Source organism: Epargyreus clarus, unplaced genomic scaffold, assembly GCF_041222505.1.
Source record: "Epargyreus clarus isolate Ecla_fem2 unplaced genomic scaffold, WU_Ecla_fem_2.2 ptg000009l, whole genome shotgun sequence".
NCBI classification, from domain to species: Eukaryota; Metazoa; Arthropoda; class Insecta; order Lepidoptera; family Hesperiidae; genus Epargyreus; species Epargyreus clarus.
In genome coordinates this window covers 15927689-15951733 of record NW_027332217.1, presented here as the reverse complement: position 1 = coordinate 15951733, position 24045 = coordinate 15927689, and the positions used below count along the sequence as shown (strand labels likewise).

The window sequence follows — 24045 nt, the reverse complement described above, 5'->3', positions numbered from 1 at the left end:
ATATTTTATTATTATAAATATAGGTTACTATACTCTTTGATCATAACTGTAAGTACACATTTTTACTGTTCACCAACTGTCGGATTTTAATTTTTCTCTTTTTTCCTCGAATTTAAACAAATGTTATTTAATTTAGCTCAACAGTTTTGATCTACGGCGTACCTCTACATTTTTTCCTACGGGTAGCCCTGTAGCCACAGAGATGTCCAAATGCCATTGACATTTGTTTGACAATAATTGACAATTGACTTATATATAAAAATATTTGTCCTTCCTAGAAAAATATCAAAATAATAGAAAAAAAGTTCAATTTCACCAAATTACCTATATAAGTAGTTTAAGTACTTTAAAAGTGAAAAATCAAAACTTGATAACGGTGTTTGGTACGTTACTTGAAATAATTAGTAAATGGTACATAGAACTATAATTTGCTTCTTCGGAAAGTTTCAAACATAAAATTATTAGAGACGGGAGAAGACTCGAAAATGGAAACAGGACAGTAACATATCAGATTGATGTGATTGGAGTTTAAAAATAAATATAAAAATAAAATTGTGAGAAGTGATATTGAGGAAGGATGCGTGAAGTGCGTGCAGGCGGCGAGGCGAGGCCGGGGGCGGCGGACGGCGACGCGGCCGCGCGCGACTGGGACAGCACCGAGCGCGGCTGGCCGCTCGCGCACTCCACTCTCAAGACCGAGTTGCCGGTAAACTTTATGCAACTACAGCCAATCTGGTGGTTCAACTCCTTAAATTTATAAGAGCTCGATTTCACTGGGTAGCTTGCCGCCTTAGGTAAACGACGCATTGCGCAGAGGTGGACCAATGTTTTTCTCTTAAGTACATTCTAACTTATGGTGAGGATTTTTTTTGATCGACTTTGACTTGTATTCTTGACTGAAGGCAGCAAATCTATCGCTGACTGTCACTTAACTACTACAAACTCAGGTACCAAATGACTAGACATGTAGTTAGTTAGCACCTTCATCGGGCATACAAATTCCATTGTCACCAATTATGAGGTTGTTTCTGCCTAAAGGTGCATTTTGGCCAAGTCTCTGCTGTCTGGGATGTCTAAAGGAATGCAACTAGTGTCTTTTCAGTGCGATCTTTAGTGGCTTGATGGGGGGACAGAAGGCCCTTTCGGTAACCCAAGGTCTGCCCCGGTCATCAGTAGTTAAAAAAAGGTCATCAGAACCAAGCAATCTATGAAATGTGTATCAGTCAACGAAAAAAAAAAGGTCACATGAAATCAACTTTTTACACTGGGGGCCTCCATTCAACTTTTACGCCCCGGGCCTCCGACGACCTAAGTCCGCCACTGAGTGCGATAAACAAGAATAGTACAAATTTTACCTACAATTTTTAAGTATATAATTAACAAGTCCCTAATTACTAAAGTAACTAAGTACTTAGTTATTTAGGGCCGATTTTTCAATTCTCAAATTACTCTCCAGATAGTTAACTGACGGGTAAAATTAACTGGCTATTTAACAAAGGAGTAAATTTTTCAATCATTTTTTATCCGAGCAGTAGCTATCTATCTGTTGTCTATGCATTTCTGTTGCTAATTTCACTCTAAATGTACGCAAGCAAGATGCACACATACAATCACTGCAATGTTAGACTGAAACAAGGAAGAAGTTAATGTTTTACATTGACATGAAAAGTAATGTTTAGTACATTACTTTTCATGTACTAAACATTACTTTTCATGTAGAAGTTTTAGAGCCTATGTTAAGGTTTACTTGAAATCCTATAAAGATTCAGTTATAAGATTTTTTTAAATACAGGTTAAAAAAATGTGCTAAATTGTTTGGAATTATACTGTAGAGGTAATTAAAAAGATTTCTAAACTCACACTAACTGTGCTTGGAAAATTTTTAAACATTTAGTGGGAAATTTTTGTTTGTTAAAGTTGTGACTATGATGTAATTTAAAGATACATTTTTCTTATGTTAATTAGTATGAGGAGTTGTATTCTGATTATTATAGGATGGGGGTACATCACTGGAGGCCGGTGGCGAGACCTTGACGTGGTCGAGCGCGGAGGGCGAGCCGCTGTCGGACGAGGCACTGGGCGCGCTGCTGGGCGCCGAGCCCGCGCCCGAGGACGCGGACGCCGAGCGCTGGGTGCGCCGCCTGGCCGAGCAGCTGGCGCGCCTCGACGCGCTCAACGTGGCCGGCATGCTGGCCGCGGCCACCGAGGGCGGCGGCGCGCGGCTGGGCGCGCGGCTGGCGGGCGGCGGCGAGGCGGGCGCGGCGCTGGCGGCGCGGCTGGCGCGCCTCGAGACGCTGACGCGCGCGGCGCCCGCGGCGCTGCACGCGCGCTCCGGCGCCGCGCGGGCCGACGCCTCGGCGCGCGCGCTGCTGCAGGAGCTGCGCGACATCTTCCAGTGGCTCGAGGCGCCCGCTCTTCGAGACCTCGACTGTATATCCGAGGTGCCGTGGGTCGTCAGCGATATTTAATAATCATCGATGAACATTATCTCGTTCATCATTATATTGATGTAACTCTTATACGAATGGGTGTCGTCTGGGAGGGAAAGTTTTAAATGTGAGTTCAATTTTTCCTACCAGGTGTCGTTGGCGACGAACGAGGGCCGAACGCAGGCGTTGGGTGCGGCGCAAGCGCTGAGGACGGCGCTGCGAGCGGCTCAACGCGCGGAGAAGAATCGCGCGTATGCGCTGCGGCTCGCGGCCGTGCGCGACCGGCTGCGTCGGCTGGCGCGCGCGCGCGACAACCTGGCGGCCGCGCTGGCGCGCCACCTCAACAACGCGCTCATCCACCTCGGCAACGAGGCGGCCGCGCACGACGCGCCCGACGCGGCCGACGCGCCCGCCCAGCGCCGGCACCACGCCCATCTCGACCCCTACGCGCCCTTCATGCGCTGGCTGAAGGACATGGACGAGAAGGCCTACGATGGCCTCGTCAAGGTGCGTTCTGCCGCACGTGTTCGTCGGTGGAAGACGGTGCGCGTGGGCGACGCTAAGGGTGCTAACGGTGTTGTCGGTGCAGGTGTACGTGAGCACGTGGGCGCGCGTGTACGAGCGCGAGGTGCGCGGCGCGTGCGAGGCGGCGCGCGCGGCGCTGGCGCACGCGCCGCCCGAGCGCGCCGACGAGCTGCTGGACGAGGTGAGCGCCCGCACGCGATCGATATCGTGCAGATTGATTTTAATAAATTTTGATAAAAAATAAATAATGCAGGTGCTGACACTCGTTGAGAACATTTGCAACGCCGAACAGGATTTCTGCACGCAATTCTTTTGCTTGGACGTCGACGTTAAGGTACGTTTTTTATCGATTCCCCTCGATCCTCGCGTTTAAAATGAATTATCTCAGTTATCCTGGTAGGGAGTAAATTTATTATGGTGGGACGGGTACAGGGGGAGGACGGCGAGGGCGGCGTCGCCGAGGCGGGCGGCGAGGCGGGCGGGGAGGCGGGCGGCGCGGAGGGCGCGGACGGCGCGCGGCGGCCGGCCGGCGAGTCGCGTCGCCTCATGGCCGAGCTGTTCCCCGCGCTCGACACCGACCTGGTGGCGCTGGTGGCGCACATCGAGCGGCACGACCCCTAGTGAGCATTCCTCGAATCACCGCTAAATTGCTAATATTTTGTCAACTAATAGCTGAATAATTAGCTCCTGCATGGAGGTAGATAAATTAGGCTTTAATTTGCAGCGGGGCGATGCGGGCATTGGCGTGCGTGGGGCGACGCGTGCTGGGCGACGCCGGCGAGGCGGAGGCGGGTGGCGCGGGTGCGGCCGGTGGGGCGGGCGGCGCGGCCGGGGGGGCGGGCGGCGCGGCCGGGGGGGCGGGCGGCGCGGCCGGGGGGGCGGGCGGCGGCGCGGGCGAGGCGCGGTGGGCGCGCGCGGCGCTGGCGGCAGTGGCGGTGGCGGCCAAGCGCGGCGCCGACCGCGCCGTGGCGGAGCGCCTGGCCGCGCTCCCGGACGCGATCAAGCAGGTACGCGCGCGGCCCGCCGGGGCGGGACGGAGGCACAGTATAAGGATCCATGCAGTATTGTAACTCGGCTCTGTTCTTAAATTATATACCTACAGGGGCGGTGGGTGAGAGTTCGCGTTAGAGCTGCGCGCCTATAGTATTTTAATTATGTCTGACTTTCTTCTAGTTTTTTTTATTGTAAATATTATAATTTGGCCGTTTAAATATTGTATTTTAGTTTTACATAGCCGGTCCTTAGTAAGAGTGAAGTTGACTGACATTTTGTTTTAGTGAAAAGTAATAAGTAAATTAATAAGTTATAATAAATAAGTTGCAAGTTAGTAGGTATGAAAAGTGTATTTATAGTTTGTTCATGTTCAACGAGGATAGCTTTTGCTAAATTATTATTCGTATGTCATTTTCCTTCGTCTTATCCTCTTATTTATGAATCTAGGTAGTTTGTTCGGTAAAAAATCTAAATACCAATCTTTAAAAAAAAAAAACAAATCATGATGCTACCTACTAGTACAGACGCTATATAATTGTTTATAAAAAAAAATACTGCCTAAACCGTCACCTGGACCACTGCGGCACATCCCTACCTGTTCGTATACCGAGTGCATACCGAAATAGAGGCGCGTAGATATAACTTTCGTTTCCGCGCGTTCGTATGAGGATAGAATACCGTATGGATAGTTATACCGTGCCGGGCGGGACGGGCGGGACGGGCGAGGCGTCAACTGACCCGGTGTCGCGGCGGCAGGCGGCGCGCAAGCCGAAGTGCGGCGTGCTGAGCTTCATCCCGGAGCTGGAGGAGATGAGCGCGGCGTGCGAGGCGATCTTCGCGCGCGGGCGGCGCGCCGACCTGGACCGCTGGTACGTGGCGCTGGCGGCGGGCATGGCGCGCGCGGTGGCGGCGGCCGAGCACCCGCGCACGCCGCGCGCCGCGCTGCTCGCCGAGAACTACCACCGCCTGCACCGCGCCATCTGCGCGCTGCGCGTGCCCGCGCTGGACGCGCTGCGCCGCGACACGCGCCAGCGGTACAACGACGCGCTGCGCGCCTACGTCACGCAGTACTTCGGCCGCCCGCTCGACAAGCTCACGCAGTTCTTCGAGGTACGCCCCGCCGCCGATAATGTAGCAGACGAGCGTGCACTCCACCCGATTGTAGGTCGCTCCTGCCGCCCGTGGACGTCTGTAATCGACCCTAGGCAAAAATAATAAAGTGCCGCCGGAGTCGAACCAAAAAGGTCCTACCACCTTCGAGATTGATATTTATTTATTCGATATTCATATTTGTCTATCAGTATCTACAATACCATCATTCGCGTATATTGCCATTTATTACGAAGTGAATCCAATATTGATTACATAGAAATAATTAGGCATCCGAAAAATTATACTGAAGGAGATGGGGGTACTCACAGAACAGTGTTGGGCAATATGAAATCTAATTACTGATTACTAACTACGACTACTAATCAATAATTATAACGACAAATTACAAAAAGTAATCGTAAAAAGTAGTTAAACATTTTGATTACCTACTAAGTACTAATTGTAGTTGCAATCATGATTACATGATTACTTTTCATAACTACATATTTGAAATGATGTTGGACCTTTAAAAATCGCATACACGTGCGCGCATCGTTCATGTACCCACTTGTCGTTTGCTAGATAGTTAAGAGGCTGTTAGAGCGAGAGTGCAGCGCTAAGTCCTACCACCAAACAGACCATAGGCGGGAATCGAACCCACACTTTCGGGTTTTAACCACATGTAATTAACTAATTTGAATCGTAGTCAGTAACCAGATCACAAATAGTAGTTAAGTACGGCGCACTGTGGCAGGGCGTGTCGGAGGCGCTGGCCATGGGCGCGCGCGAGGACGAGGTGTGCTACCGCGCCGCCTTCAGCAAGCACGAGCTGCGCCGCCTGCTCGCCATGTACCCCGCGCACGAAGGTATATAATAATACTCTATGTTATTAACGTAACTATAAAACTACTCTTTTTGGGCAAATATATCTTTGTATAACATAGCATACGATTACATAAAGATACCTCCTGTAATAGCGAAATAATTTATATTTTTAATTACTTAATTGCTAACTTTATTCCCTCCAGTAGTTAAATTTGTTTACAGTCTTGGTTGTGTTAGTTTTTGCTTCTCGTATTTTGTTATATAATCATTACTTTAAATTATATTTGTGTGTAATTTAATAAATGAAAATAGCAACAGGAAACAAATTAACTTGTTGATTCACTGTGATGTGTCGCGTGGGGTATGCGTTGCACTCTCACGCTTGTTTATGGGTCTCTATTGTACCGGCGCGGGGGGCGGGGGTGTTGCAGTGCGCAAGTCGCTGCACCGGCTGTACCGCACGGTGGAGAAGCACCTGAGCGAGGAGGGCGGGCTGCTGCAGGTGGTGTGGCGCGCCATGCAGGAGGAGTTCATCGCGCAGCACGTCGCGCTGCAGGTGTGTGCACAGTGTCTCGTACCGGCGCGGTGTCGCAGTGCGCAGTCGCTGCACCGGCTGTACCGCATCTTACGACTGGCAGGAGATACCGTAGCCCTATCCTTGTGCCTGTAGTTCCGGGACCAGAATAGGGCTACGGTATCCCCTGCCTGTCGTAAGAGGCGACTAAAAGGGGCTTCCGGGGTTGCGGGCGGCAAGAGTGGGAGCTCAAATCGCGCGGTCAGCGACCCCGAGAAGGACGGCGGTATGTGTGGTCGCATACCGTCGTGTACAATAGACGGTGTGGAGAGCGGCATGCTCACCTGGGCGGAGCCGACGGGGCAACGCGCTAAGAGGATTTCGGTTGCGTTCCTCTGGAGATCCCGGAGCCCTTAACGCAGCGCCAATAGTTTAGTGCTATAAGAATCCCACATAGCTCTGTGCGCTCCCACGGCACCGGGTACCTTTCGAAGGTTTCCCCCACGAAAAAAAAGCCCTATCCTGGTCCCGGAACTACAGGGACAGGTGGGACACCCTCTGTGTTTCGACTCCGAAGGCACCTCAGCCACGCCTATTTTTACGTAATAACCCGTGTCCCGTGGCAGGCGCGCATCGCGGCGTGCTACGCGGGCTCGGGGCTGGCGCTGCCGCTCAGCACGCAGGACATCCTCGACGCCTTCTCCGACATCGCGCGCGAGCACTGAGCGAGTCTCTGCGTGTATATGTTACAGCCAAAGTGATTAATTCAGATATTATACATAATTTTAAGATACTGAATTTGTATGATTTAGACCCACGCGCTCGCAGGGCGCTTCTGCGCCCTGCTCGCCTAGTTTTATGTTCCAACCTAACCTGACCAATAACCAGCCTCTATGAAATTCTATAGGATTGATTAGGTTAGGTTGGAACATAAATTAGAAAACTAAGCGAGCGGGGCGCAGTAACGGCCTGCGAGCGGGTAGGTCCGATTTAAGACAATTCGGACCTAAACTATATGATTCATAGTTTCTCTAATACCACAACTAAGATGACATTGATACAACAGTATTATCATTCATTATTTCAGTTATTATTACGATATACCGTACTTCAGGCTTTTACAATAACGTATTTATTACTTTGACTAACTTTAATCTGCCATTATATATAACAGCCAGAAAAAGTGATTAATTTATCACATTGTCTGGACAAATTAATCATTACACATAATAATAAGTCATTATGTATAATAGCTATTTGATCACTTTGACTGTAACATTTATTTATTTACATATACACAAGTATTGTTTTATGTATATTCTCGTAGTAATTGTGTAAGAAAACATACATATTTATTTATGTTAAGGATCGTTTTCCATATAAATTGTATTTTTATTAATAAATGTTATGCCTATATAAATCTGCATTTCATTTCATAAATAATTGTGAATAATGATTTGACCCCTACTACAATTTGTACTTATAACGTAATCTGTTATTCTTTACTTTTCAATTTATTTTTCGTTATTTATTATAGTGGTTTGCTATCATTAATATGAATGTATAATATATTTACTCAATCGAAGTAAATGTGATGATAATCTTTACTAGTTATTCTTGAATACAGGTTTTGTACCAATACAAATATAGCACAAGACCTACAACTAACCCCAGGTGGAACAACAATTCAATTTGCAACTGTCCATCCACCAGAATTCACCACTAACATCAGACTGACTGCTTGCTTCTTTCCTAGTTTATGATAACAACCCAGTCATTATCTGATTGCTTAAGTTAAATTACACTATAAGTAGTGCAGTTTAATGTAGCCCTGCTCCAGTTATGGAGAAAGATCCATATTATCTACTAGGCAGATAAGGAAACAGTCAAAAAAAATAAAACACAGGGGAATGGTTTAAATACTATTGATTTATTAAGCTAGTAGATCCCATACATAATGCAGCAGTTTTGATGATGATAACATTTAATCCAGGGACTTGGGAGGAGAATAGTTCAGGAATATCAGTCCCGATGCCTTAGCCTGAAATGAAAAATAATGTTCAAGTATATCACTAAACAAATATAAAAAATAATTGTGTCATTTATGTTTAAAGAGTTCTTTGTTAACTTAAAAGTTTGAATTTACAAAATCATAGGAGATTTTTGTACCTTTATCACATTTTTCTATATGAAGCCTTTCTAGACTGTACACATGAGTGAATCTTAAAACATATTCAGAATAGAAAACAGACAAAGGTGGTAAAACCCTTTGTGGTTTAACTCCAGCTACACCACCTCCACACCTATTTCTGCCTTATAACAGCAGTGTTGACCGCAGCTGTGTTCAGATTTGAAGGGTGTGGTAAGGGAGACATACTTTCCAGAGGCGTTCCAGCTTAGTCCTCAGGGGTGGCGGTGCACCTGTGGCCGACTCCAGGTAGGAGTATTTAATCCTATCGGGGGTGGTTTACATATGTCCATGGGCAGCAGTAGCCACTTACCATCAGACATTACCTTTATGCTCGTCTGCTACTCCCATATTATAAAAAAAAATACAAACCACGACAATAGTAGAGGCAGCAAAGGCGACGCCGAACAGCAGCGTAGCGTTGTAGCGGCGCTGGTTGGCGTCGTAACGCGCCTGCCACGAGCCACTCGGCACGGGCAGCTCATCCATGCTTGGCGGCTTAAACTCACCCTGGTGGTAGCGACGCACTGAAACCATGTATAACATATCATTTTAAGATGTGTTTGGAGGCAATTGCCATTAAACAAGTAGCAATAGAAGCAAACAAAAGTGTTTATCTCAACTGAGAATGTTTAATTTTTTTTTATTATTATAAAGTCATAACAATACCCAACATATAATGACATACTACTAGACTACATATACTACTAGAATACATTATTTTTTCTATTAGTTAAAGATGAAAAGATAATTTGGGCGACTATTATTTGGTAGGTATTATACATACAATAAATTTTATTTATCAGAAATGAAACGAACATTATTCCGTAATTTTCGCTTGAAGTACTTGGTACAATACAAACATTCTATGGTCCTCGAAATAGTTACTCCGCTACTGATAGATAGGTTTATAATGTTATCACTTTGACGTTTAGGTTATGTTGAAGTTATGTAACTTTTAACTCTTCTTGTTTTTGTTCATGGGACTACATGAAATACATGTAAAGGCAAATTATGGAGATTAACGAATATCAAAAATTTTCAGTTACTAATAAAACAAGTACGAAATTGTATATTTAAATAAATGGTGATTTAAAATAGCGTGTAAATTAGGAGTCGTCAGATTTTACCTGTTTGCTGCATCAAGCGAGTGATAATTGGTCGCGAAACGAACATTTTTAGAGTTATAATTTATGTTTGTCTGGAATCCAGTAAATTTAACACTTCAGTACGCGCACTTCGTCTCGTAAGAGTCGAATTGAATTGATTTTTCCTCAATTTTTCCCCTATGTCAGTTTGACGTTATTACTTACAGCTTTGGATTCTTTTCATTCGGCCAAGTCATACTTATTGTAACAACGATGATGTTTAAAAATACAACCTTATAACTTTTGTGAGGTTCAAATGCAATATTTTATTACATTTGATAAATATAGAAACAGATTGATTGTACTAAAATAAAATTGTCGCTGTTTGATTAATAAGGTGTTGCTACGTAAAATATTTTGTAACCCATGTATATGTCATGTTAAATAGATTTTATCTCGGAACAATATGCTACTTATTGTTATGAGGATTTTATAGTGTGAAACTCATAGTTTAGAATTTTTTCTCTACGGTAAAACTAGATATAATTAAACCAGAGTTATTTTTACAGCTATTAAAGTTATAGATAAATAAAGTATTATTTAGAGTGCAGTTCTGAAATGAATATTTGTATAATGTTCATGTTGACAGAAATTATTCGTCTTAAACACTTTAATGCGGTAGAAAGCTTTTAAACATTAAGTAGTTGCTCTTATTAACTCAAACCAAGAGTGATCGACTGGGCTATTACTTTTGGTTAAGGCCCTTTTAAGTCCCAAACCAGTAGTTATTTTTTTAAAGTAGTCAATTACTACGACAATCAAAAAATTAATACGATCAAAAAATTAATACGACATAGATTTTTGATGCGAACTCCAGTAGGACTTTAAGTTTAGAGTACTACTGCTACTAGAAGGTGTATCTAGTTCGAAACTTGACAATGAAACTTCCATCGGGGCTACCACAATTGCCTAACAATAGACAATAAATTCTAACATGGATGTGGAGATTTAAAAGTGGAGATACTTACTGCTCGAAAACAAAAATTGAACTGGGCATAGATAGAATTGAATTGGGCATAGATATATTATCCTATAATATATCTATGGTTAGGGGCTGCTGTGTTCCGTTTTGAAGGGTGTAGTAAGAAGGAGACATAGTTTTTCGAGGCGTTCTAGCTTAGTCCTCAATTTAGCGGCGCATCTGTGGCCGACCTCAGGTAGGAATATCTAATCCTATCTGGGGTTGATTACAGATGTCCATGGGCGGCAGTAGCCACTTACCATCAGGTGGACTACATGCTCGTCTGCTACTCCTATATTATAAAAAAGTACAAATAAATAATAGTAATAATATAAATAATAATATAAATAATAAAGGTATAAAACCTTATAAGAACTTAGGTTTACCTACCAAAGGATTTTTTTAATCGAAACAAAAACTACCCTAAGTTGTCCCTTACTAAATCCTCGAGAAAATGGATTAGTGCGATTACAGAAAGTTGCTTTTCCATATTCTATATTTCTCTAGTAATTTAAAAATACTTGGTATTTGCTGTATACCTCTTTATTCCGAGAATTTTATTTTTTTAGTTTACCTACTTGGTCTTTGAATTATTGTAAGATAAAATAGGTACATAAGCGAAACTATCCGACATAGAAATCTATACGAAACCATAACGATATAAAGGATTAAAAGTTTCGAATAACCTTGTAACAGAGGACGAAGTCTTATTAAGACACGTTTACATTTTCACACATTTTAGCCCCTTCGAGCCGGTACAGTACCCGCGTGCTCTAGTATCCGAGAGGGAAGTTACTGAACTATGGGATGAATCGAAATAATTTCATACCTATGAATTACCATATTTGAAACCTTTTTATGAATATATCCGCATCCAAATGTAGATTGCAAATCTAAAATTTGATACCATATCACCTCTAACAAGAACTATTACGATTTTTTACACATGTAGTTGTGTAGCAGGATTTTCAGGATCAGGATTCAGGAGAGGATTAGCAGGATCCGTTACACGAGTACATGTGGGTTGCATAGGTGGGTTGTGTTTTTATTATTTGTTGGATTATCGTTTCATTCTTACTAATATTATGAACGTAAACCTCAACTGTCATTGTCCAAATGTCTTCAATGTTATCTTTTACGGTTTGAAAATTTTTCCGTAAAGAATTATTCATATGGTCTTTACTTATTTTATTTATACATAGAGACTTTGTAATAAAATATTTTCAAAGTCCTTGCGCAATGCTAAACATGAACAATGGATTCTATGGAATTATATAAACAAAAGGAAAGCGATGTAAGTATAAACCTAGATTTTTTTGGTACTGCAAAAGTTGTACTTTGATCGTAGAGTTGTGTATATTATAGATAGGGAGGGCATACAAATAAAACATTGTTTCGTCTGCTTCACGTACAATTCGCTATCAGACATCGGCGGCTCATAATGTCGTCACAATATGTAGGTAGAGAGGGAAACGGTGCCAACGGTGAATTCTAAAATACCAGTCAGCCGTCAGGCAGAGTCGAGGGCGGGGGGCGCTCGCCGCGAGGACGTCGGCCACTTCGCTTTCTTTGTTTACAACGGGTCGCGGGCGAGCGGCGGCGCGCGGCCGCGGCGCGATGCTCGGCGCCCGGTAGCCCGCGCGGCAGCGGCTGCCACTGGACACGGCGGGGACGGCCCGCACCGTGACACGGGATTGAATAACATGGAGTGGCTGAAGAAGTTGGTGGGCAAGCGCGACGGGAGCGAGGAGGAGCGCGCGGATGCGCTGGAGAGCGCGCGCGAGCGCCGCGAGCGCTGGCGCAGCGTCTACGTCATCTACTTCACCATGTTCCAGATGTCGCTGGGCTTCAGCATCGTGCTCACCGGCGTGTGGCCCTACCTGGACAAGGTACTCATTGCATATGGTTCAAGCTGACCTTAATACCATTTACGCGTAGATTTATAAGATTGCTTTGTGGTTGTAAACAACATGAAATTTTGAGATAAAACGGAAATATTTCATTACATATTCAAGATGAAATTTGAATGAAACGACAATAACTCTACACCAAGTATGAGCAAATAAATGTAGGTAGAGATAGGGTATGTCATTTCAAATGGTAGGTATCTCAATAATGTTTAAGTAAATGGTAAAGACAAGTAGAGCTGAATCATTTCAATTATATTAGCAATAATGGTAAATATCCTTTGTAGTAAAAACGCGTTGCATCACGCTACCCCAACACCTATAATTCGTAGATATTACGCCCATGCGAGGTTCTCTACCTGAGCTTGTTATTGCTATCTAGCGATCATTTGCTCTACCGATGCTTCTCTCTAAAAGCCCATCTCTGAGAAAATTCCTGTCTCTAATTTTTTTTTAGATTTTTTTATATTATTGAGGAAGCAAACGAGTATGCAGTGCACCTGATGGTAAGTGGCTAATGCCGCCCATAGACACCTGCAATCAACCCCAGATAAGGTTATATTCCTACCAGAAGTTGGTATCAGATGAGTTGCTACCTCCGAGGGGCAAGTTGGAACGCCTTGGATAAATATGTTTCCCTCATCACACTTTTCAAAAAATCATACGTAACTTACATTTTAAATATAATTTGGAAACGAAGCTATTATTTTTGTTTATCTTTATTCTTTTTGGGTTTTTGTTTTTCTCCTGCTACTTAGAAATAGTAGCGATTGTTTGTAATATTTTAACCCTATACTTGGCAGAGAATTTTACCCTTAAAAAATATACTTTTGCTACTTCCCTGCGTTAATTGGATTATAAGGATACTAGGAAAATAAAATAAAAAATCTCTGACATTCAGTTTTCAGGATATAGCATGTGTCTTTTAGTGCACACTGCCAGGTTCACAAGAAAAAAATGTGTCTTTAAATGCACACCGCCAAGTACTCACTAAACATAAAAATAAATAAAAAACATAAAAAATATCACAAATTTTGAAAATAATAAAAATAAGAGTCTCGGAAGTTATGACATATCAACAAGTTTTGAGATATTTTAGTTGAGTAGAGAGATTAGAAGACCTCCTCGCAACAAAACGCAGTTTCCAAAATAAAGCGACTGGAAACTTTTTGAGTGGCAATAATATTTGTTTACCACTGTTCTGATGACGAAACAGCAACCAGGAATTACAAACGAAGATGTCCAAAATCTGTGAAGACAATACTAACGATGGCCTATCACATCTGTACGGTATAAAGCGACTTTTTTGTTTAGACCTTCATCCATATTTCCGTCATAATGCTGTATTAAATTTGAGCATATGATTGGTCCTTATTCCACTTGTTTGAAGGTTGTGGTAAGAAGATAAACTTTTCTAAGGCATTCCAGCTTTGTCTTCAGGGCTAGTGGCGAATCTATGGCCGACCTCAAGTGGGAATTTGGTCTTATGTGGGATTGATATTGCAGATGTTCTCGAATCATCATTATTGGAAATGTTTACATTTTTGACAGAAGACGCTATTGATTGAACAGGACTTGAGTTCAGAGACGTCTTGATGAGATTTACACATCTGGAATTCATCTTTCTAAGATATGCTGGATTTTACATCAGATTTAATTACGCTATTTAGACACCAATGCTAGAGTTTTTCGGCGCCCAGTCATCTTAAAGAAAAATATTGCAAGCTAAGGACTGGGAATTTATTGGAAGGGAAAAATGTGAATAGCAGTGATGAATTATAAAAAATACAACTATGTCACTTTTGAAATCACTAGGGCAGTTAGTTAGGTGCCGGGCCCGAAGCAACTGCTGCTAGCACTGCGACAAGCTTGCACACAATAGAGGCAACAGCATATATTTTACTAAATTAACCTATTCTAAAGGGCCATTATGTGAGTCATTAGTTCGGGTTAGTAATACGGATGTCACAACTGACGCTTGTGAATGTGTCAATTATACGTGCTGATAGAGTTATCAGCGAACACTTATACATTTCTTACTGAATACTATTTCATACTAACTTACAAACTAAGTTAAAATATGAATTAAATTAATCACTACTAAAATATTGATGTTTGACTTAATCATAGAAAGAAATCGGAGAAGAAGTTACAATTATGTCACAACTTCTATAAGTTACTTAAGTAAAGAATGTAAGGCATTATGGAAACGTAGCAGTATGCCTAACATTATCTATTGCATAATGTCACATTGAATACTAACGATGAATTTAAACATGAGCTAATTCTTGTTATTATGTAAAACAAATAACGTTACACGTGCTAAGCGCACTAGTGATAATGTTTCTGTTATAACGACAATTTATTGCGATTGTAAACTTAACTGTGGTGTCCTTAATCTTGAGATATCTAATATCGTGGCCTGAGATAAAGGCCGAGGAACTTGGCAGGGTATAGATAAAACTCGGGGCGGTTCACTGATTAGAAACTTTCTCAAGTAGCTGGCACTCCTGTGACACATTTATTCTGTAAGCAATGCGATAAAGCATTGCTTGAGCCATGTGATAAATGCCTATTTTTTAATTTTATAAATTTACAATATTTTAGCATTTTACCGCTGGACACGGGTCCTCTCTCAGAGCGAAAGGGTTGACATTTGTATGAGTTCAATTATTACAATATTTACATTAATACGGTCATTTGATCATTGTTTCATGAGGTCAATTTTACAGACATTCACACGTTTAGCTCGTAATGTTTTTCGTTCTATTAATACACCAGGGTTATCGTGGTCGTCAAAACAAATCAAATACCAAGCGTAAATACAAAATTATTTTATATGAATGAGTTCCTGTGGCCACCTTCCGGCTCCATCGTTGGACGAGCTAATAAAGACAATAAGGACACAATTTTATTATAATAAATTGTTATCTATCGTGGTTATATACGAGTATCGATGTTTTTTTCAAGTGTGTGAGGGTGGCCTAATCCAAATTATAAGGCATAGCGAAAAGTGCTTGCAGGATGTACGGGACCGATTTAGACAAGAATTTAAAACATAATTAGGTAAAAAAAAAAATCTATTTTCTTAAATGGATGAACCATTTTGATAAAAGTGTTACTTATAAAAAGTTATATCTGAGGATTAAATTTTAGATAGAGCAAACTAAAATAAGGCATCCATTTTAAGAAAATGTCATTTTTTCATATGAGTATAAAATCATATTACACGACGGTTTATATGTCTTTTAATTTTTGGCAAAAAGGCCTGAATAGATATAAGATATTAAGAAAACTTCCATACCGTGATTCAGAAGCGGCATCTTTGATGAGAGTTGTAAAGTTGCCACATAACCCGTTCCGAAACATGTGGCGCTATTCTTGAGTTGTATCATCATACGATCACAGTAGCGCTTCACACTGTTGGTGTAAGGAAAAACTGTGCATACAAAACTACAAATAACTTAAGGAATTAAACATAGGCACTTACCTATGTTATACAGTCGACTTATATCTAAGCTAAATTTTTAAGTAAGATAAAGACGTTATATTGCAACATGCAATGGTTTCAAACACAATAATGCATTAAACATTCATTAAACTCTACATAGAGTCTCTCTTCTCGCCAGTAGTGTTATGTACGGTCACCTACTTTCTTTAATGATAAAATGAATAAAATATTATCTGGTGCTTAATGGTCTAAAAAGAGCAATTTTGTCAAATGTTTTCATAACAATTCATTGTCTTAAAGTACATGACAAAAAAACTTTGTTTTAGTTTGCAATCACAGTCCTTTCTTCCGTATGCTATTAAAATATGCGTTCGATTTTGGTACCTATTGGTTAACGTCTACATTCTCGTAACGTATTCTTGTTACATTAAATTGCTTAATTTTATTATTATTCAGACTTCATTCCGAAGTAATAAGATTAGTAACTATGATAATTGTTTACAAAATGAAAATAAACAAAAGCTCCCTCGCCTTGACTCCTTTGTTCGAGAACGCGCGACGCCCCGCGACGCCCCCCGACGCCCCCCGCCGCCCGCTGCACGCTGTTCATTCACCCTGTCGGTGGAACGTGCTTCATCCAATATCATCTCATTAGGCTTATGAACATATCAATCTTTATTTTAAAACAAAACCGCAATCTCCAATGAAGTTAGCGACGTAAACAGCTTTCTACTTTCACTTTCGCGTGAACACCGGGAATCTAAAGCTTCCTACGTCATAGCGAAGGTCGCGGTGCAGCAGTCACTGAACTTTCCAACAATACTGAACACTAGCACTACCTAGCCCATCCCTTTTTTATTTCTAGTCATAAATCTGTGACATTTTCGGGTCAAATCAGAACCTAATTCCTGGAAAACTTCTCTATCTTTTTATAAAACTTCTGTCTAGATTGGATAGTTCTAGTTTGAATCAATAGAAATAATACTTTATCGTTCTTATTAGTGATCGAAGACTTTATCAGATAAAGTATAACAGCTGTAAAAAATGATACATAACGTACCATGGACATCCATCCGACACATGGAAAATCTCAATTTTATTTTATACTATGTTTGGATAAGAATGTTACAGGTTGGTAGTAATGGTAGTAAGTACAACTTCTAATGTATATAATATTATATTTTCAATTGCTTAAATATTAGAATCGAAAACGAAGCAACGTTCTTAATTTATGATCTCTAATATAATGTGTTATTTTTTGACGTAATACCTCAGACAATATTGTTTCAAACATTAACAAAAGTAAAGGGTTTAAAACAAGACTTAAAAAATAACATTTGATTTGCGTATCAAGTCAAGAGGCTTGAGAGGCGGAGAGAGGTAAGGAGAGACCCTTACATTATCTCTCACATAGATAAGTAATCTCTCACCGAATGAAGGTAATATAAGATAATGTAAATTTCTTACCTTACCTCTCACCGAATAAGTAAATAAACAATAAAAGTCAAATAAAAGAAATATTTTTGAAAAGAAAACACGAAATGAATTACGGCATTAATGGAACTTGAACGAACATAGGTACATAATGCTTTTCTGAGTTATGTTGTATTGTTTATCTTGGCCAAAGAAGGCAGGTGTCAATCTCGCGCCACATCACACTGTATGTCTAAGACTCTTTAGAATCGCTTTCATACATTTTTATGTATAATTGAGAATCCAGTAGCCCACATTCCAGTGGTCAGAGTCACTTTGTTTGCTAAGTATTGCAATTCCCCATAGGTGCCTCGCTATTGACGTGGACCTTGAGATATCTTTAAAAGTCATGGTCCAAGCTTCTTAATGACAAGTTAGCGACAGATCCTCATTACTTGTTTCCGTTCATGTATCCATTAGCGCGTGTAATGTGCATTTATGATAATTGTGTAATGGTGTGTCGTGATGCGAGCGACACGCGCGCGGCGGCGGCGGCGGCGGCGGTGGCGGCGGCTGGCGCAGCGCCAGTCTCCTCTCTCATCTTGCCACTCATTTACAATTGCATATTGTGACTTTATTATCAGTATGACGTTATCTTAGCATATATGTATATGTGTTAGTTGAGTTATTTTTCAGAAATAAAAGTACATGCCTTAAATTTTATTGGTTGTTGGCTGATGTTATAAGGACTCTAAGGAGTATTCCTTATGACATCAGCTGCCAGTAAAATTTCCGTCAATATCAGTCCAGCCGTTTCGAAAATTTGCGGGCGCATACAGACATATGTATGTACCTACAGCTAAAAAAAAATAATTGTTTTATGCTTATATACAGCGACAGTATAATATACAGCGTATTATTATAATGTCGTATGCATTTAGCAAAAACCAGTAATCTTGACATTGTGAACAGATTCAATTTCAATTTTATTTATTTGTTTAGATAACTTGGTACAGTTCAAGCGAATGATGATGAAGTTGTTGATATGGTGATATGATATGGATTTGAACGTTTACATATAAAAAACTATCAAACTTCGTTTGCATAATATGAAAATTTAACATTTATACATTTCGCAATTTCAAGATTCCTAAAGCGCTCGGTGTCCATGCTGCATGTTGCCCAAAAATATCAATTTTATGATAATTCGTGAAAAAGCAATGTTATCGAGGCTCAAACGATGAGCAAAAGTTTTTATGACGTTAATCAAGAATTATACCCAAATATCTGAAAAACTCTTTAAGATTTATTTTCAAGATTAAGTGTTAATAATCTGAGGTTATTCAAGTTACATTACGTAACTATATAATTATGTATTTTAAGTAATTATTTAATCTTGTAATCAATATATGTAACAGTATATGAATTATGTATACGTTTTAATCAATGAATCCAGTACGATTCATGTAGGTATCTACTTGTTTAATACTTGTTAACTAAACGACAATGAAAGGAGACAAAAACTATACTTTATCTAACTAAACTAAACCGAATGAATAGGTAACGTTTCGATCCTGTTACTGAAGTGATCCACGTCCATTATTAATGACCACGTTTGCGCTTGTCAGTTAGAACCCGGCGCAAAGAAGGAGGCATTAGGGCTAGCAGTGGGCATCAGTCCGTTGGGACAGCTGGTGGCGTCCCCACTGCTGGGCCTGTGGGCGAACCGCACCAACTCTGCGCGCGCGCCGCTGCTGGCCACGCTGGCGCTGTTCGTGCTGGCCTCGACGCTGTACGCGAACCTGCATCTCACGCGACCTCACGCGCACACCTGGATGCTGGTCGCTCGCGCACTCGTCGGCATCAGCTCAGGTATGCACACATAATTCTTTTTGGGGTAGGAGCAGTTGCGTTAAATGCGGATACAATGTTCGATGTGATGTCCAATTTACTGCCGTAAGATCTGTCGATCGAGGAAGGTGCAAGGGTGCAAGATTTTGTAAGTCAAAGTCGTAGTCACGTAATATGTCGTATTGATGAACTATTGGTGTTGGATTACGCAGCGAACGTGGCGGTGGCGCGCTCGTACCTGTCCGCGGCGACGCGCGCGGGCGAGCGCACGCGGGCGGTGGCGGGCGCGTCGCTGGCGCAGGTGCTGGGCTTCGTGGTGGGCCCCGCGCTGCAGGCCGCCGCCGCGCCGCTGGGCCCCGGCGCGCCCTACCCGCCGCCCGCCGCGCCGCCCGCGCTGCGCCTCGACATGTACACCGCCGCCGGATGGATCAACGCGCTGCTCGGCCTGATCAACTTCGTGCTCTTCCTGCCCTGCTTCTTCAAGGAGAAGAAGATAGCAGCCCGCGAGGCGATGGTCGCGCACGGCAAGGAGACCGGTCAGACTCACTCTCATTTTATTATACAAGTTTTTTTACAATCATTGCTTTTTATAGTAACGTACATTTATATTGTATGGAGAACTCGTGTGTCGTCATCTTTGGTACAACGATTTCACTTTACTTTATAAAAAGTATTTTTTGATTAACTGATAAAAATACAAAAGAATCGCGAAGTTTCTGTTGATTTCCATAAGTTATTTTACTTTAGTTCCGACTCGAAGGGCCAAAAAATGTACATTTTCATTTTGAACTTTACCGGTGATAATTTGGTTGTACATTTGTGTTACGAAACATGAGATAAATTGTAGTAAGTTTATTCGGATGATCGTTTAGCTTGGCAGTTATTTTTACACCATTGAATTTTGTTAATACACATAATTGTTTAGTACTTAATAAATCAAATCAAATCAAATCAAATCATTTTTTTTTATTCAAAATAGGTTCTTTACAGATCACTTTTTGAATGTCAAAGCAACTACCACCACTTCACAAGGTGTTTCGTTATGGAGAAGAATACATGATCTTTTAAATATACTTTCTTATGTTTGCAGAAAAAGAGGCGATGGACGCGATTAAGCCGGACTACGTGAGCAGCTGGACGCTGGTGGCGGCGTTCTTCGTGCTGGTGTTCAACTTTGTATTGCTGGAGACGCTGGCCACATCGCTCACCATGGACCAGTTCGCGTGGAGCAAGCGGCAGGCGCTAGAGTACATGGGCGCGCTCATGAGCGCCGGCGCGGTCGTCGCTTGCGTTGTCTTCGCGCTCATCGGACCACTTACCAAAGTTTTTGAGGAACGGTATGATCAAGTGTTGTACTTTTTATAAGATCGGAGTAGAAATCTACTCGCGTAGAGCGCGTAATCCATCTGATGCTAAGCGATTATGGTCGGCCATGGACATCGGTAACCAACTCCATATAAAACCGGGATTCTACCTGAAGCCAATCACTGAGATGTTGCCACTCTGGAGGGCTAAGATGGTCTTTTCATAATTATATGTATAATTGAGATAGCCGGCATCCACATTCTCTCACCTAAACAAAAGAATTGCTTCACACTATAAGTAGCTGTGGTGTAGTAGAGTATGTCACTTTTCAAACCTTGCGTCGTTTTTCTATTGTAACATCTTGTCATCGAAGGGCCCTACTCCTATGGGGCGGGTTCCTGCTGACGGGGATGGCGTCGCTGCTGTGCATCCCGTGGGGCCCGGGGCCGCCGCCGCTGGCGCCGGGCGAGGCAGCGGGCGAGGCAGCGGGCGAGGCGGCGGAGGCGGGCGGCGGCTGCCCGGCGCGCGCGCAGCCGTGGTGCGCCGCCTCGCGCGCGCTCTCCCTCACGCAGTTCCTGCTCGGATACGCCTGCGTCTCTGTCGGCTACCCGCTCGGTGTTACGCTTATACAAACTATATTTTCGAAGGTACGTTTAAAAAAGAAATCTACTAACATAGGTTTTTAAGTGCAATGTAAATACTAACAAAATATGGACTATGGCTGAATTAATTAGAAATTAATAAAATAAATTATTGTAATTCCCTTTGAGTAAAGTATTTTTCACACTGTTGAATTCTGTTGAACTCTGAAGAATTTAGAATTGTTATGTTGTCTTTTGCATTAGTTCATCTGAGTCTTAAATTTGAATGTATTTATTTACCTATGTGGAAGCAAAACAGCATGCTATCGTGTATTGAGTAAAGGGATATCTCTCGCAAATCTCTAGCCGTATTCCGTTATTTTTAGCTCAGAGCTTGTATATACAGAGAATATACAAAATATTTAGAAAACATATGGCGAAGTCCAGAACATTTGTCGTATTTCTTGACGTGTTGCGTAAAGTTGTCTCATCAATATAATACGTGTGCGGTGTGTGCAGGTGCTGGGTCCGCGGCCACAGGGCGTGTGGATGGGCGTGCTGACGGGCGCGGGGTGCATGTCGCGCGCGCTAGGCCCGGTGTTCGTGGCGGCGGTGTACGCGCGCGCCGGCCCCGACCACACGTTCGGCGCCACGGCCGCGCTCACGTTCGCCGCGCTGCTCGCGCTGCGGCTCGTCTACGACAGGTAAGGATGCTTGCACACGCCACAGTGCTGGTGGCGATTTCTGTCGTCGAGGTCTATCACAGTACTGCGGCTGGACGCCAGCGTCGCCCATACGAATGTAATGGCTTTTTTCAAAGTGACTTTCATTATTCTGGTCTATTATCATTACCGTGGATATTCATAATTGATATAAACGTATATAAATGTTTGTATACTTAATGTAAATTGAATTGAAGTGTTTGCTTGTGATCTAAAATAACGGCCTCTTATCGGGTTTCTAATCATACGTACCTATTTTCACGATAACAAATAAAATACTGTTTGTTTAACATGACTTATTGTGTTCCAATTTTGACAAAACTATTTAGGTATTAGCTTAGTGCCACTCTAGTTTATTACTCAGTTGACTAATACTTTCAAGTTTGACCACTTTGACCCTCATAGCATTTAATTAATAATTATGTCTGCGACATATAATATCTGCCCGTAGATATTTACATAATAATAACATATATCCATGTATTTACGTAGAACAGAAGTACGTATAGGTACACAGGTACTGTAAGTAAGACCCTTGTCTATGAATTAAAGGAACTCTTGAATTCAAAGTCGACGTAGTGATGTATATTTATCGCCAAACTGCTAGTCCGATCTGAAGTTATTGCGAGCGGGTGTAGTCATACAATTTGCTATGGCGACGCAATTCATTTCTATATTCAGAGCAGACTAGCAGTTTTACGCGGACTATACTATAATTGAGACATACTTTCAACGGCTTGGTCAACGTTCCAGACTGAAGCCCCCGGAGCTGCCGCCGCCGCCGCGGGAGCTGCGCCCCCTGGCCGCCCCCACCTCCCCCACCTGCCCCGGCGCCCCTGCGCCCGCCGCGAGCTCCGAGCTGAAGCCGCTCCACGAGTCCCCGGAGTCCGCCGCGTGACGACACACCCCCAGCCCTACACGAACTTTTACTATTCCACCGCGTGAATAGATCGCTAGGTGCTGCAGTGTTCAAGTGACGAATAATTTATATGCTTAGTTAAAAGGTTCATATTCTGCTTAAGGGTAAAGTTTATATCGGTTTTGTTACAAAAAGATAATAAGTAAGTCTTATTTATTTATTGTGCTGCTATATTTATTGCAATGATAAGCGTACTAAAACACTACATGCAAGTACAAAACTAAATCGGTTACCATGCCACCATAAATACGACTTCAAAATATGTCTGCTTGCTTAAATTTGTTCATTTTTTGTACTTTGTCTGTGTAGGATACAGATCGAAACATCAATCTCAATTTGTTAAAATGGTAACATGCTTCATTATTCTTCATTATGTTGTTAAATAATAAAGGAACCTGTTAACTCGTAATAATTTATGTTGGTGTGATAAAATACAGGAATAATTATAGATAATGATAAATAATTATTTAATAGGTAGGAGTATGAGGCACGCAACGTGTATCGAGTTGTGCTCAATTGAATATTTTTATATTTAGTTTTTGTAATATTTACCTGAAACTAATTGGAGCCGTGTCGAGAGCTGAACCGAATTACAACACAACGATATGTGATATCTAATTAGTGAATATAATGCATTAGCAACCATAAGACTGAGTGTACGTTACGAGCAATATATTGTAGGTAAATATGTACTACGAAACAATAACATTTATATATTATACGGGAGCCCTTCTAGGTCACATTATAATTACACATTTTTAAGGGAAACATACTTTTTCGAGAGGTTTAGTCTTTAGGGATAGTGATCTGTGAATAACCTCAGACAGGAATCTAATCTTACGTGGGATTGATTGCTTTATATGTTAGGGTGGCTGTGGTTACCTACCATGAGGACACAATCAATGTTCATTCGTGAAGTACTTTTATATTATAAACAAATAAATATATAAACTAGTTACATTTACAACATAATTTATCATTGAAATTTAAAGAAGGGTTAAGTAACATGAGCTATGTATAATTACATGTATTAGACATGAAGGGCTCTACGTAAAACGATATTAGCATAAGCATAGATGTTTATATTATTATTTGTTTTATAGGTTTTGGAGTTTTCTATTTTTTATTTGTAAATAACTTGTAATTTAGCTACTACGTTTTTTTAAAAGATAAAAAGCAATAAAGATAATATAATGAAATAATTCTCTTTGTTTTATTACA

At 41.7% G+C, this 24045-nt stretch overlaps 3 protein-coding genes across 3 annotated transcripts; 2 read left to right on the top strand and 1 right to left on the bottom strand.

Moving 5' to 3' along the window:
* The first annotated feature begins 189 nt into the window (after positions 1-189).
* LOC140745103 (exocyst complex component 1) lies at positions 190-7798 on the top strand. Its single transcript, XM_073076875.1, has 11 exons — positions 190-706; positions 1995-2441; positions 2580-2936; positions 3019-3135; positions 3208-3288; positions 3387-3574; positions 3679-3961; positions 4704-5057; positions 5794-5905; positions 6296-6420; positions 7005-7798. The coding sequence occupies exons 1-11, from the start codon at positions 578-580 to the stop codon at positions 7101-7103; spliced, it is 2292 nt and encodes a 763-aa protein (XP_072932976.1). The 5' UTR covers positions 190-577; the 3' UTR covers positions 7104-7798.
* A 489-nt stretch (positions 7799-8287) lies between these two features.
* Positions 8288-9869, bottom strand: COX7B (Cytochrome c oxidase subunit 7B). The gene is made up of 3 exons (XM_073076876.1): positions 9697-9869; positions 8939-9093; positions 8288-8419 (listed from the first exon to the last, which is right to left on the bottom strand). Exons 1-3 carry the CDS (start codon positions 9740-9742, stop codon positions 8363-8365), a joined length of 258 nt encoding a protein of 85 aa, XP_072932977.1. The 5' UTR covers positions 9743-9869; the 3' UTR covers positions 8288-8362.
* A 2183-nt stretch (positions 9870-12052) lies between these two features.
* Positions 12053-24026, top strand: Cln7 (CLN7/MFS domain-containing 8). Its single transcript, XM_073076874.1, has 7 exons — positions 12053-12564; positions 19075-19318; positions 19510-19833; positions 20388-20634; positions 20976-21249; positions 21703-21887; positions 22659-24026. The coding sequence occupies exons 1-7, from the start codon at positions 12379-12381 to the stop codon at positions 22801-22803; spliced, it is 1605 nt and encodes a 534-aa protein (XP_072932975.1). The 5' UTR covers positions 12053-12378; the 3' UTR covers positions 22804-24026.
* Positions 24027-24045: the final 19 nt, after the last annotated feature.